The sequence below is a fragment of the Chaetodon auriga genome, chromosome 9 (assembly GCF_051107435.1).
Source record: "Chaetodon auriga isolate fChaAug3 chromosome 9, fChaAug3.hap1, whole genome shotgun sequence".
Lineage (NCBI taxonomy): Eukaryota > Metazoa > Chordata > Actinopteri > Chaetodontiformes > Chaetodontidae > Chaetodon > Chaetodon auriga.
In genome coordinates, this window is record NC_135082.1 from 19,498,225 (window position 1) to 19,511,844 (window position 13,620).

The following is a 13,620-nucleotide window of genomic DNA, read 5'->3' on the forward strand; positions in this document are numbered from 1 at the left end:
GGCTGTCCTTTTAGCCAGGTAGTTTATTGTCCTCATCTCCTGCACCCCTGCTGCACCTTCCTGCCCGCCTGACTATCATAAATGGGCGTATTTCATAAAGCCTTCTCAAATATTGACCATGCTGGGCCGACTGTCCTTCTGCCTCCTGCACATGCTCAAACGCATCTCCGAAAAGGTGAAATGAACCTTTGATTTTATGTTTGAAATAAGCAATCTAAATGAAAATTGTTGGTGTGAGCACAGCAATCCCAATTTTCACTTTTGAAATAGTTAAGCTGTTGCATAAAACATGTCAAAATCATGACACGATCAAGTGACTGAGCGGCGATGTTGTAATGCCAAGAGCATGCAATCCAAACATTCGTCACGGCTTTATGAGTTGTAGTTTATGCTTGTTAGTTCAGGTACTCGGCTTAACAGTTTTTGTCCCTATTTGAAGTATGCACCTGACATCATGAAATGCAATGACTCAGCACTTCTGCCCTGAGATCCAGGACTGGGGCACACGTTCACTGGCTTCAAGATTAGATTAGAAACATTGGCCAGTGATACCTAATTCCACACTGAGGCAGTATCCAATTGTGTGAAATCAGATAAGCTCTCTTGAAGGGGGCTAAGCCGTCTCAGTGTGAGTGGTCCTATCTGTGAGGCTTTACGGGAGGATCAGATGAGAAGAGCTGATTTAGTCGTTATTAGCTGTTAAATCGAAGCTTGAGCTGCAGGAATCTTAACAAAAAGCTTTGCTTAAGCTGCAAATTGGCATGTTTCATAGTGTTTTAACCTTTCCAACAGGGTAAACGCCGTCGTATATTTTACATCTCATTTTTGCTGAAAAAAAACAGAAAAGTGATGATGATGTGGTCTGTGGTGGGGTCTGTATCATATATAATAATAATGTTATGTCTTGTTTACTTAAAAGCTGCAGTGTAAACTCAACAAGTTGCAGCTGTACAGGAGGGTTGGAGTTAACTGTCCACTAATAGGCAGATTTTGTCAGCTTTGGACAGAGCCAGGCTAGCTGTTGACCCCCATTTCCAGTCTTTATGCTAAGATAAGCTAACGGGCTGCTGGCTCTAGCTACGTATTTGCTGTGTAGAAGAAGAAGAATGTAGATTTCCTCACAAACTTTTCTCACTAACTCTTGACAAAAGGCGATCAAGTGTAATCCTCAAAATGCTGAACTCTTAAGAAAAGCTTGACCTCAAGGTTTATGACAAGACGGAGAGGAATGAGATTATTTCATCTCTGTTTGATTTTATTCCCACTCTAGGCGTGTTTTCTGTTGCATGCCTGGCTTTGGGTGGACACATCATCCTGCTTGTGTCCAGACCTGTTTGGTATGCAGCCTCCTCAGCAACAGCCGGGTCCCCCGTTCCCGGCCTCGACTCAGACTCGAAGCCCTGAGATTTCAGCGCTCCATCTGAACACGTACCTAGTGGTTTGCTGCAACTCTCGTGTGGAAAGTATCTTGGCAAAGTTCACAAAATATATAAGCTCCAAATGGAATTTCTCCCTTTGGGAAAATTAGCTGTTGTGGGAAGTTACATAATCTGATGGCTGCTATCAGTGGTAAAGTTGGCGCGGTGGTTTATAACGTAAGAAAGAATCAGGAATGCCATCCTCCACCTTGTTTTTATTGAAGCTTGATGAAGAGTACGCTGCTGGCATTTTTCATGGCATGGTATCCTGTTTTGCTTCTGCTAGCGTACCTGTGCTGTGACATGTCAGTATCGGTATGTATGTAAGCACATCAGAGATGGGCATGTGGATAAGCTAATTCAGAAGCAGGTGGTGAATGCAGCACAGTAGGTTTTAGAAACACTTCAGGGCTCGAATTTAGCTTTGTTTGTTATGTTTTTAGGAGAGTTTATACATTTTTTTCCTTCTACAGAGCGGTGACTCTAGCCTCCTACATGTCTAATGCATGTTTGAGGTTTGCTTATTGTATAAAAAAAGACAGACTTTAGCTTTTACAGTCTAGTCATGTATCAAATTGCTCCCACACAGCAGCCAAAACAACAGCAGTCAGGATGAAGCATTTCAAATATGTCTGCAAGTAAGGAATCAGCAGGGCAGCGTGAGGCAACTGACACACACGCACAGACTTGCATGTTTTTTATCCTCGTCTTTTGTGTTTTTCTCTTGGAATCATTGTGATTTTGAAACTGAAGTAATTACGCGATTGGGCTGAGGCACGAGAGGGAGCAGTACTAGCTCCTTCAGACAGAATTTCATCCGTCCAGAACAAAGTGGCGTGTTTTAACTTCTTCTACACTGCATGCTGTGTAGTTCAGTAAAAGAGGTAAGTGGACGTGTCCATGGCGGGGTATGGAAGATAAGGGGTCCTACTATGTAGACATCATCAACATGTCCTGCAGCAGTGTCAAGATGTTTGGCCACATGTTTGACAAGAAGTGTCCGATTAAAAGCAGGTTCTGATGTAACCAAATATAGAACAATGGATGCTGAAGTGCCGCTCTCTGCATTAAAGGCTGAATGATCGGTTTGGCCGATGACTTACAAACTACTGGTTTGGCTCTGATAGCGGTCGATGGCCCTCAACCGTCCCAAATGAGCGAATGTTCAGCGAGGTCGGGATCCTGTACGAGGCGGAGAAGTCTCCCTCCTAGATTTTTTACAGGCAGTTTGATGTTCAGCTCCAGATTTATTTGTTACTTTGAGTTTGATATCAGTTCTACTTTTCTATATTTATTACTTGGGCTTAGATGTTCAGTTCAACAGTTATCCAGTTTCTAGAGTCAAAGATTGTTCATCTGTCAATCCACCTGTACTCCACACGTGTTGCACATACCAGCTCTGACTGTGGCCTGCGTAGGTCACATTTGAAAGCTTTCTGATCCTCAGAGCACCCAGAGTGAGCATTTGCACATCTTGCTTGGGGATTTTTAGAGCTTCCACTAGTTAAATTATTATATCGGCTGGAGGATCAGGCTTCAGACTAATTTCAACAGCATTGCTGTTTCTGAGCTGTGTTTTCTTGAGTGGTAATTTTGAAAAGATGGTACTTCCCCTACTGGTTATACACACTGAAGACCAGTTTAACTCTGCACCTTACTGATAATGTCCAGATGCTTCAGTACAACTTACAGACTTGTGGACTTCACAGCAGCACACGGCACATCAAACTGTAATGTTTGAGGGTGCAGATGTCTTTTCTAAAACTTTGCTGCAATTTCCTGTCTTGTTTTCACAACTTCAGTGGTTCTTCCTATCTGTGACATGTGGCCTGTTGCCACATAATAGACATATGCTACTGGGGCTAGTTTCTTGACAAATGGGCTGCATCTGTTAAGTTAAAACATGCCTCTGTGTGGCAAAACCAAGTTTAGGATTCTTCTGGTGAGACAGAAGAAATACGGTCAAGCTGGAATGAATGACACAGTTCAGAATGATTTGTTGTGATTTTGGATTTGTAATGGGTGCATTTCCAGGCTCATCATTCGTGCGTATTAATGAGAAACACTGTTAGTGAATGGCTTGTATGTGCTTTAGGGCAGTTACTCTCAGTGGCTCATAAAAAGTTTGCCGGGTGCTGTAGTTGCAGATGCAGCACATTAGTGTACTGATATACTGACTCGTGTTATGACCTATAAATGAAAACTGTGTGACAGGAACAGTGGAGTTTGTTCTGAGAATTTCTGTAAAACCGACTCATGGGGCCAAGTAAGGGATGTGTGCATGTGTGTGTGTGCGCGCATGTTCGTGTGTGTGTGTGTGTGTGTGTGTGTGTGTGTGTGTGGAGGGGTGGGGGGTTAGTAATTCTGTCTGTGTTTGCACGCCTTGTGTCAGCATTGTGGGGGAGAGATGTCTGCAAATGGCAGGTGTGGCTTTGAGAGCCCTGTTGTGATCCTTTAATTCACCATCACTGTCATTAAACAACCTGAGTGTAGCAGGCTTCAAATGACAGAAGGTGAGAGAATATCTCACGCTGTCTCATTTGCGGATCATATTTTAGAAATACCCTCTCAGCCTGCCGCTCTAATATATTTTATTCATGTATCTGCAAAAAAAAGTAGACTCTAGATTTTGACTGCTGTGTGCAAAACAATGCGTCAAATTTAAAGTTCATCTTTTCTGCCTTTTACGTCACCCGTGGAGATATCTCTAGTAACTATATTATTCATGTCGGAAATGCTCCCTGTATCACAAGACTCGTATCTACGAGAGTAACAGCATGTTGTTTGAGAAGGAAGGAGGGGGAGTTGAGAACTTTCCGCTCTTACACAGAGGAAGAAATTTTCTTCTGAGTGTGGTTTAACAGACAGGAAGCAGCAGAAACCCACTGCTCAGTGATGCTGTTCCTGTGAGTGCAAGATTCACAGGTCAGTTTGTGGGTGTTTTTTGTACCCGGTTTTAAAATGTATCGCTGGTATTTCTGGTTGTCATCACTTCTATACCCCAAACAAGAAAGTCCAGTATGCCGCACTATGATAAAGGGCATGTTAGAAGAGGAAAATATAGGACTGAGACGAGCCTGTATCATCTCAGCAGGAAACACATGTTTCAGCCTCTCACATATTTGAATGAAAATTGACCAAAAAAGAAGTGGAATCTGGTCTCTGGAGACATTTCTGAACTTTTGTCACAGGGGACATTACTGAGCTTTCATCCCTGGTCTGCAGGCCATATTATCCTACTGAAACTAGTGTCTAATCTTCCAAAAAATGCCACATTATACTTAATGGCGTGTTAGTTGGCACAAACAGCTGTTGTCACAGGAAGGCATGGGTCCTTCTCCTGGAGCCTCGAGCCCAGTGGAAAAGTACAAAGTTCGCAGGAGATGAGATTAAATTCCATTCTCCTTCTGAAAGCCTGCGCTCGAGGTGACGTCTTTCTTTCAGCCCTCGTTTGGCCCTGGCACGGCAGATCCGAATGCCTCCTACTTTGAGACAGACACAGTGAGTGCTGGCTCGGACACAGTGCCCAGTGCGGTGTCTGTGTTTCTGATGCCTTGTGTTCTGCAGCTGCATGCTCTTAGCCAGTGTCTCTGCCTGCCTCTGTGCCCGTTTCTGCCATTTTATCGCCACACGCATGGTGTGGCCTGAGGATTGCAGTGAAAGCACTCCTTTATTCAGCTCAATAAAGTGGAGTTGGAGTTTGAAACATGGTGAGACTTGCTGTATTGTGCAAGGCTGGGTGGTGAGTAAAATGTAGAATGCACAGAAAATACTGTACACAGAACAGTTTCTGTGGTGCTGACATAGTGCTGCAGCAGTGGTGAAAACCACCTCTGTGTGTTTTCTGTCTGGTGTTGATGCAACTCCTTAATTACTGTCTTACTCAAACACTGTTCCAGCACCATGCCCTTCTCTACTGCTAAAACTCAATCAAAACTTTGCCTGCTCGTTCGTTACCTTGAAATGAAGGATAGGTTGAAGATTAACGTACGCCGTCATTACTTTCTTTCACCGAACTGAGCCGTGTGTTTGCCATAGCCGTTGTGTTTTCCTTGGCACTGAAAGTGCTATTGTTGAATACTGGTGCGTAGTTTAATGGCATCTGTGCTAAAACGTGCCCAAAAGAGAACTGCTGTCCAGAAATGATGACCAGTATCCTCTGATGCCCATATGTGCTATCACAGCGCTCCAGGAATGAGCTCGAGCCTCATATCACTGAGTCATTTCCTTTACAGGAACCCAGAGGATCCTGCAAAAACAGCATGTCTGTGCTGACAACCACTCAATAATATGACAGTGGTAAGCCCACGCATTTTCTACCAACTTGCACTTTGGTGTTTCTGTGCAAAGCTGAACTGGGTAAACTAAACCTTTGTGAGACTCATTTAAGGTTACTGAAATGTGTCTCTGCTCTGGATGGTGAAGGGCAAAATCGCTGCTGCTGCCAGTTTTAAAACCTTTGCAGGTGTTAAGTGAGTGCCGCGAGGACTTTGGATTTCTGACCATTTCAGTTTTTACTGCTCCTATCTGCACCATCTATACCTGTGTGGGAAAAAGATTTCAAATACCAGGAATACCACCCACTCTGACACCTGCACCAGCCGCCTTTCAGTCCGGTGACCGCCCAATGGCAGCCTCCCCAGAACACTGCTCAACAGTCATGTCACCTGGAGCAATCTGCATATTTGTAACCTGAGGTGAAAATGGCTGTTAAGTAAAGTTTGCCCTGGTCCTTTTCTTGCATCTCACAATGTTTGCACTCACCACATGCAGGGTGAGTCATTGCATAGTCATTCAATTGGCTTAAATTACCTCCTTTCATGGTCAACAATGAGCTCAGCTGAAGAGACTAAAGCGGGGGAAGTAGGGCCTTCTGGGAATGCTCCATTTGTTCATGAATCCTGACTCTAATTGGTTGTTATTGCGACTGGCAGTCACCATGCTTTAGGGGTGGAGTAGGCCAGTGTTTGCTTCATACTCCTCATCAGCCTGCTACACACCAGGCTGTCACACACTGTGTAACACAGAGTTGTGATCGCCAGAGATTGATGGACAGAATCACATCACCCGGCTACAGACGAGGACCATGATGGAGCCATGCAATCAGCAATCCATCCGAGTGATTATCTTTAGGGCTGCTACTGAGGATTATTGTCATTATTAATAATTAGTCAGTTGAGAGAAGAGAATTAATTGGAAGTGATTTTGACAATCAGATACTCATTAAATTTGTTTTAGCAAAAATGGGTCCAGCTGCTAAAATGTGTTCTTTGTCTTCTGTGATAGTAAACCGTTGGGTTTTGGACTCTTGTTCAGGCAATACGAGCTGTTTGAATACATCAGTTTGACCTTTTCAACAGTTTCTGACATTTATTGGCCTATCAGTTAATTAAGCTGTAAAAACTTTCTCTACGCCACCAGTTCAGCAACAAATTTAGCTGCTAACTGATAAAATGCAGTGGAGCATTTAGCAGCTAAACATATTTTCTTAAGGGGTCGGTGGAGACCAACACTAATGCTAATGTTGCTCTGTGTCTGCTGGATGTGGAAATAGTTAACTGTGTGCCAACACATTTGCCATAAGGTGATAATACAGCAATATGAGATAAGATTTTATTTATCCCACGCTGGGGAAATTCACCTGTTACAGCAGCAGAATGAAAAAGGAGAGGTAGAAATAACAGGACAAAAAAAGACTATTAGGCTCACGTGTTTGGTTGGATTCAAGCTCAGGACACCACCGTTACACATGTAGTGCCGTACATCTCAAGGCCCCCTGGATGCCCCGCCTGGTAACCACACTAAAATGCTGTCAAAAGAAGGCCCCACCCAGAGCGAGTCACAGGCAGCCTGTTTGCTCTGTGGGCTATTATGCATTGACTAACATCCCAGTAAAATCCCTCCCTTCGCTGTTCTCCTCCTCCTCTTCTCCTCTTCATGACGTAGTAAGTGCAGTTACAACCCTGCCCCTGTGCTGGGACAAGGCAGCTGTTGTCATGTGCTCGGGAATAACGCGCAGGCTGCGTCTGACTAATGGCTGGCCCTCTTGTATCCCAGTCTGCTGTTAGCACTATGCCAACTGGGCCATCCAGATCGATGATGCACTGACAAGAGGGATATAGAAAACACACACACGCTCGAACACTGACACAGGCTGACTCGCCGTAGTATGAATACAGCAGCCAGCGCTCATATTCCTGTTGATCTCGCCGATCTCCCGCAGCCTGTTTCCTGTCATCTGATTATGATGATGATTTATTCATCATTTACCCCGAGTCCTGCCTGTAGGCTCATAAGCTGAAATGTACACACTCCCAGCTCCATAAATATAACACAAACTGTGACAACTCGAGGAGTCGGAACGCGTTATGTGTCTCCTCAGATCAGGGAGAAGGCAGCCAGGCTGGGCAGGACCACTTCAGAGTGATCCCATATGATACAGACCGCTGCACTTCTACCTCATCCCACATGGTGTGTCTTGATCCGGCTTCACAGGGCAGATGAGGGCATGTGCTGTAAATGTGTGGGCGTGTGTGGTCCACGTGAAACTGCAAGTCAGGCAGAGAGTCATTCAGCAGGCAGACACATGTCCACCGTTTTATCTCCAGTCTGTCTTTAGTTTTTTTTTTCTTTTTACTTGATTTATACATCTTCCTTCATTTGGAAGCCGCGTAAAATATGTCCCCTCTTTTCTGCTCGAGTCTGGTAATGGCTTGTCACACTCTCCCAGCGCAAACATGCCAAGAAGACCCGGGCACTGAAGAGCTCCAGACAGATGGCAGCAGCGTCCAGCTCTGGCAGAGTCGGGGGTGGACGCTGCCCAGCGCAGGCAGCGAAAGGGACAGACTGGAGTGAAACACAAGCCCGTTTCCACGTCCCTCTACTGTCTCCCAGAAACTATGCTTTCCAGACCACGGCCGCATGTTGCTTTTCTGTCTGGATGCTCGGCAGAGAGATAAACTAAATGGCAAAATTTGTTTAGCCCCTGTGACCCACACGCTGCAGAAGTTCACTCTTTCTCTATCACCCCCTCTCCTCTTACCCCCCACCCCTCCTTCAGAATACAATTTGGCCTGGTATGCAATTTCGTCAGTCACACAGGCATTTCAAAGCAAATAAGCTCCACCCTGCAGCAGTGGAAAAAGCAGGGATGGTGTGCGTGTGTGTTGAGGAGGGGGTGTACCAAACATTGCCATCTCTTACTTCTTTACTGCTGCCAGCTCTTTGGTCTCTGGGAGAGAGGAGGGAGAGGAGGGTGGGGGTTTGCGGCCCTGGGGGGTCCATTTATTCTCCAGCCCAGCATCAGCCCCTCCCGTCCGTCCGCCCTGAAACCTGCCTTTGGGTATCGGGTTGTTGGGACACACCTTAAGATAGACACACATTAACAAGCACCGGACCACCAGTTCCCTCCCCCCGCTGCTTGTGATCACAGCAACTCCCTGAGGATCGGCACAGAGGGGCTTCCAGAGCATCATCAGACGAGTGATTTCTCGCCTGTGTGTGTCTCTGAGCAGAGGGAGGGTTCGTTCAGACCCTCTCTGCTCCAGCACCAGCTCATGTGATCATAGTATCGGCCCCCTGAGCCTTGTGATCTCGGGTGTTGTGCTGTGTCTTCATCTCAGGGACGGACACGGCCCTGAAATGAGAGGCGTGAGTGATCAAATGGCAGTGAGCCGTCCTGATATGTTGTTGTGCTTATTGCAGAGCTGCAGATATGAATCGATTAGTTGGGGGAAAGAAAATGAATGGGCAACTACTGTGATTACTGAGTTACTTTTAAAGCAAAAATGCCAAATATTTGGCGGTTCAAGGTTCCCAAATGTGAGAATTTGGTGTGTTTCTTGGTCTTACATTGTAATAAATGTAATACTTTTGGGGTCTGAAGTTCTTATCAGACAAAACAAACTATCTGAAGATGTCACCTTGTGCCTCAGAGCCTTAGGTGTCATGTCAGATGTTTGGGTTAAGATTGCTATTTCGAGTAAATCATCATCACTGGTCATTGAGCCTGAAACCTGTTAGAAACTTTTTTTTTTGGTGACCACTTGCCTCTGTGACGTTATTAGACGGGTTTGTCAGGCGGTGAGGTCTGAATTAGCCAGTGATCTGTTTCTATGCAGACACGTGGATTTTTCAGCTTCAACATCAGAACTAGACAAAGCCCAGATACGCGTGGCGAGCCTCAAACTGTGTAGGTCTGTTCTTTGAATGATGAGTTCTGGGCTCACTCCGGGTTTCAATCCATTTTCTCTGTACTATCTCTGCTCCTCTCCACCTCCCTTGTCTCTCAGTGAAATTAAACTGATCTAATATGTCTCCTGACCTTAGCCCCCATCTCTTTCTCACTCCTCCAGGTGTAGATGCTCCAGGCGCAGCGGGACCCAGCCTCCGTGTCAGAGAGGGACGAGGCTGCTCCCACCTGGGCCACAGCACTCCTCTGAAACTTGGCTCGCGGTCTCTCTCTCTGAGCACTAACCACCCAGATTAGAGAATAGGAGGACGACAGGGAAGCCATTTTGTGAGGTGACGCTGAGTCCGTGCAGAGAAGGAGCCAGGAGTAGCTGTAGCCAGGGTATTTTCGGCTGCTCCCTGCCCTCTGAACTCCACTGCCATGACCACCGCAGTGCAGCCCAGTGAACTGGTGTTTGAATTTGCCAGCAACGGGATGGATGAAATCAATCAAGTAAGTATCACACCAGAGAACCCACATTTCGAACTTTTTAATCCAAGCGTTTGTTGCTTTTACGCGTGACTGTATACTGCATTTTTTTTGTTTGATCAAAAGACCTTTGGACCAGTGTTTGACGATCCTTCTTTTTCAAGCAGATGTACTGCGATCTTGTTGATAAATGTAAGACTTTTCATAGCAGGGCAAGCAAAACTTGTATAAACAGCATGGTCCTTGGGGTAGGATTAGCCGTGGCTCGGAGCCTGTGATCTTTAACTCCGACAACATGTTAGGGAACGGAGCAGGCGGAGGGGAGGATGGAGCAGAGAGGAGGTCTGGGAAGAGGAGTGCAGGCTGCTGGGAGCACAGAATTTGAAGGAGTGGAAAACCTGCAGCGAGGTTAGGGTGCGTGGGAGGGAACGGGTGGGGCTTGGCCATGAATGTGTTTATGGCACAGAGGTTACTGTTTGTGTGTATGTGTACTGTGTGAACCTGGGCCTATGTGTCTTTTCATTGCCTGGCCAGGTGTGCAGTTATCTCATCCCCGCGTCCCTGTCTGAATCCTGTGGAGCAGGCTTGATTGTAAGTGTGGTTGTATGTGTGTTTACGTGTACTCGTATCTGTATGTGTGTATCTAGGCTGACAATATGTCACCGGATCCCTGAATAGCACTGGTTCAGGCCTAACCTGACAGACCAGTTACAAGGCTGCTTGGAAGGGATTGGATAATTCCTCTCAAAGGTCTTGCATTGTTCCAGGGCTACAGTTTTGTTCCTTGCTGCACCCACTCAGCCTGTTATGCAAGCAGTATGCCCCTATTTACCAAGCCCTGGAAATATCCCCCAAAAGCAACAACACCTAACATACCACTGCAGTGGCCATTTTGTTTCTGCTGGCTGTTGTAAAGATTTATTTTGACCACAATAAAGCTGTTAGAGCTGAGTGAAATCATAGAGACGGTTCTGTAATGATTAGCCATGTTTTATTGGGATTTAAGTCAATAAGTAGCTCTCTAAAGTGTATCATGTAATGACTGCATACTTAACTTTGTGATTTTGAGCACAGTCAAACTCTGTGCCAGCAGTGGGTAGAGATAAAGACTTGTGCTCTTATTTTGAAATAGAAATAAAAGGAAAAGTTTCTCACATTTTCATCCCCCAAACGAAAAGGTATTTGCATTTTAGGTCAGCGGCAGGATATGATCTCTCATGCTACAGGCTGCGAGACTCTCAAATATCATGATTATGAGGATATTGAAAGTGCACAGACAGTTGGACTCCATTGTGGCTGGGCAGGTAAAGCAGAAGAGAGCAGGGTGTGGGGGAACAGCTTGCACAGATGCTGTTGCTTTCAAAGGCAGAATGGGGAACTCAGAAATGCAAATCGGCCTGATTCTTATCGCTCCTGTTTCCCTACTAGAAACACTATTCAAGTCAACAAAGAGGAAGCAGCAGTTAAAACCTGTTCGATATCATTTACCAGGCTGTGTTACATGCCGGATGCTGGTTGTCCTGAGAGCCCCGCCTTCTCACAGTTTTACACAATTAAATCCCTCTTCCACAATCATTAAAATTATCAGCAGCTTTTCAAAATGTCAAATCACCAACTGCTTTACATGACAATGCAGGACTAATGCGAAGGTGTTCCCAGCACTAAAGAGAACCGAGTTGACATCAAAACAACAGCAGAGACAGCAGCTTCAGACGTCTTGTGCTCCGTCAGCAAACTGTGTGGGACTTTCTGCATTAGATGGGAGGGAGTGGGAGGCGCTGCTGTTTCAGGAGCTCAGCGGACCAATAGTCAGAATGCCTTTGTCTGCACACATGCTCGACTGTGGCTCAAGGACGTCATTTAAGCGCAGATCAGGAGATGTGGTAGCCTCACTGTCTAGCTATCCGATAATATGTCTACAGAGGAGTCCGATTAATGGGAAACATCCAGTGAGACACTGATAGCGTCTGTAGTCAAAGCAAAACTCAGGGTTTTTATTAGCCCCGGGAGGCCTCGAGGTTTCGCTGCTGAGATGACACAAGCTATTTGTTGTTGATCTTCAGAGTTATGATAGACATCCTCTGGAGCCATCTTGCTCTCAGACTCACAGACACCAACAATACATACGGTGACTGCCATGACCAATAAACAGTCCATGAGTAATCACTGCTGGCCCTGCTCTGGAGGCCTAACTGTTTAATACCGTGTCCAAATAATGAGCCGGTCTGTTAGTTTCCTGGTTAAAGTGTAGCCGAAATGGGAGTGTGTTCATGGACTCCGCTGCCCCCTCTTCCCACCCCCACGGCTCAAAGCCCAGACACCTGGTATGCCCCAGAGGTCCCAACCAACAATGGACACTTGTGCAAAGAGACAGATACGCCTTTATTCATGTCCCTTTACTGCACCTTTTCTCTCTCCTGGTCCTCCTTTAATCAGGTCACGACTGGAAAAATGTGGTCTTAATTGATTGACATTGCTTTTTTTTTTTTGCTTTTTTTTTTTAAATACCGCATAGTCCACATATGCATGTTTAAGGAGGCAGCACTTAATATTTTGCTGCTTTTCTCTTGAGTGTTGATAGTGTGAGAGTTTTGTGATGCATCTCAGTCACTGCTCGTCCAGTCAACAGTGCACATGTTCCAGCAGTTGTGGTCTGGTATTTATAGGGCAGCATACACTCTGATAATAAGCAGTATGGCAATAAGAACTTGTTTAACAAGTTGGGCATACATTCAATTTCACTAATCTTTTAACTCCAGAAAACATGGAATGCACTTCTATCCCCGCTGGGCCGAAACAGCGCCGCTAAGACAAACACTTGATTAAAGTGTCTCGTCTCTGTTTCAGTGTGGTTTGGACATGTAGTACATTTAGAAACCATTCCTCAAACAGCCAGAACAGTCGCATTGGCTGCCTGGCACAGACATGTAAAAGGAAATGATCTCAGTCATGTTTGAAGTGTAGTCTGCTGCCATCTGCTGGTGGTCAGCTGGCTCTGTGTTGCACCTGAAGGGACTTTTTCATTAACAAAAGCCGAGAGCGTGACCTAAAATGTTCAGTTTTGTTTGGTGGTTTCTAAATGAGACCTGCCCCTGTCTCTCATGCTGCATATCTTTCCTCAGCTCTTTGGTATAAACAAATTGACAGCTATCACTTAAGGCCACTAGAACCAGGAAAACATCAAAATATGAGTTTTGGAGGACCGTATGACTTATTTTTTCGGATTGCATTAGTCCCCATGTCCCTACCATTGACACGAACCACGCGCCAGACAAGCACTCTTAACACTGTCTGTGTTTGAGGAGCTCTTAGGTATGTTGGGCTCCTCAGCTGGTCCTCAATAGTTTGGTTCAGACTCCAGTAATTCCCCCTGTGCCCTCACTGCTTCCTGCATCAGGCCTGAAATGAGACAGCAGGGTTAGCAGAAGCCCAAATTCCCAAAGCACGTTCAGGACATGATGAAGGGGGTGCTTGCCTGCAATCTATGATTGATCCATTAACATTCATTTGGGTTTATATAATTTCTGAGCATAAGATTAACTT

At 45.5% G+C, this 13,620-nt stretch overlaps 1 protein-coding gene across 3 annotated transcripts in view; it reads left to right on the forward strand.

Moving 5' to 3' along the window:
• elf1 (E74-like ETS transcription factor 1) overlaps window positions 1-13,620 on the forward strand; it is a 36,701-nt gene that overhangs the window by 17,370 nt on the left and 5,711 nt on the right. For 2 of the 3 annotated variants that reach the window (XM_076739665.1, XM_076739664.1), the window contains exons 2-3: window positions 9,773-10,101; window positions 10,612-10,668. In XM_076739665.1, the coding sequence (XP_076595780.1) occupies window positions 10,030-10,101; window positions 10,612-10,668 (129 nt within the window). In that variant the 5' untranslated portion in view covers window positions 9,773-10,029. The remainder of the gene's footprint in view (window positions 1-9,772; window positions 10,102-10,611; window positions 10,669-13,620) is intronic. The other variant, XM_076739666.1, reaches the window with a different exon arrangement.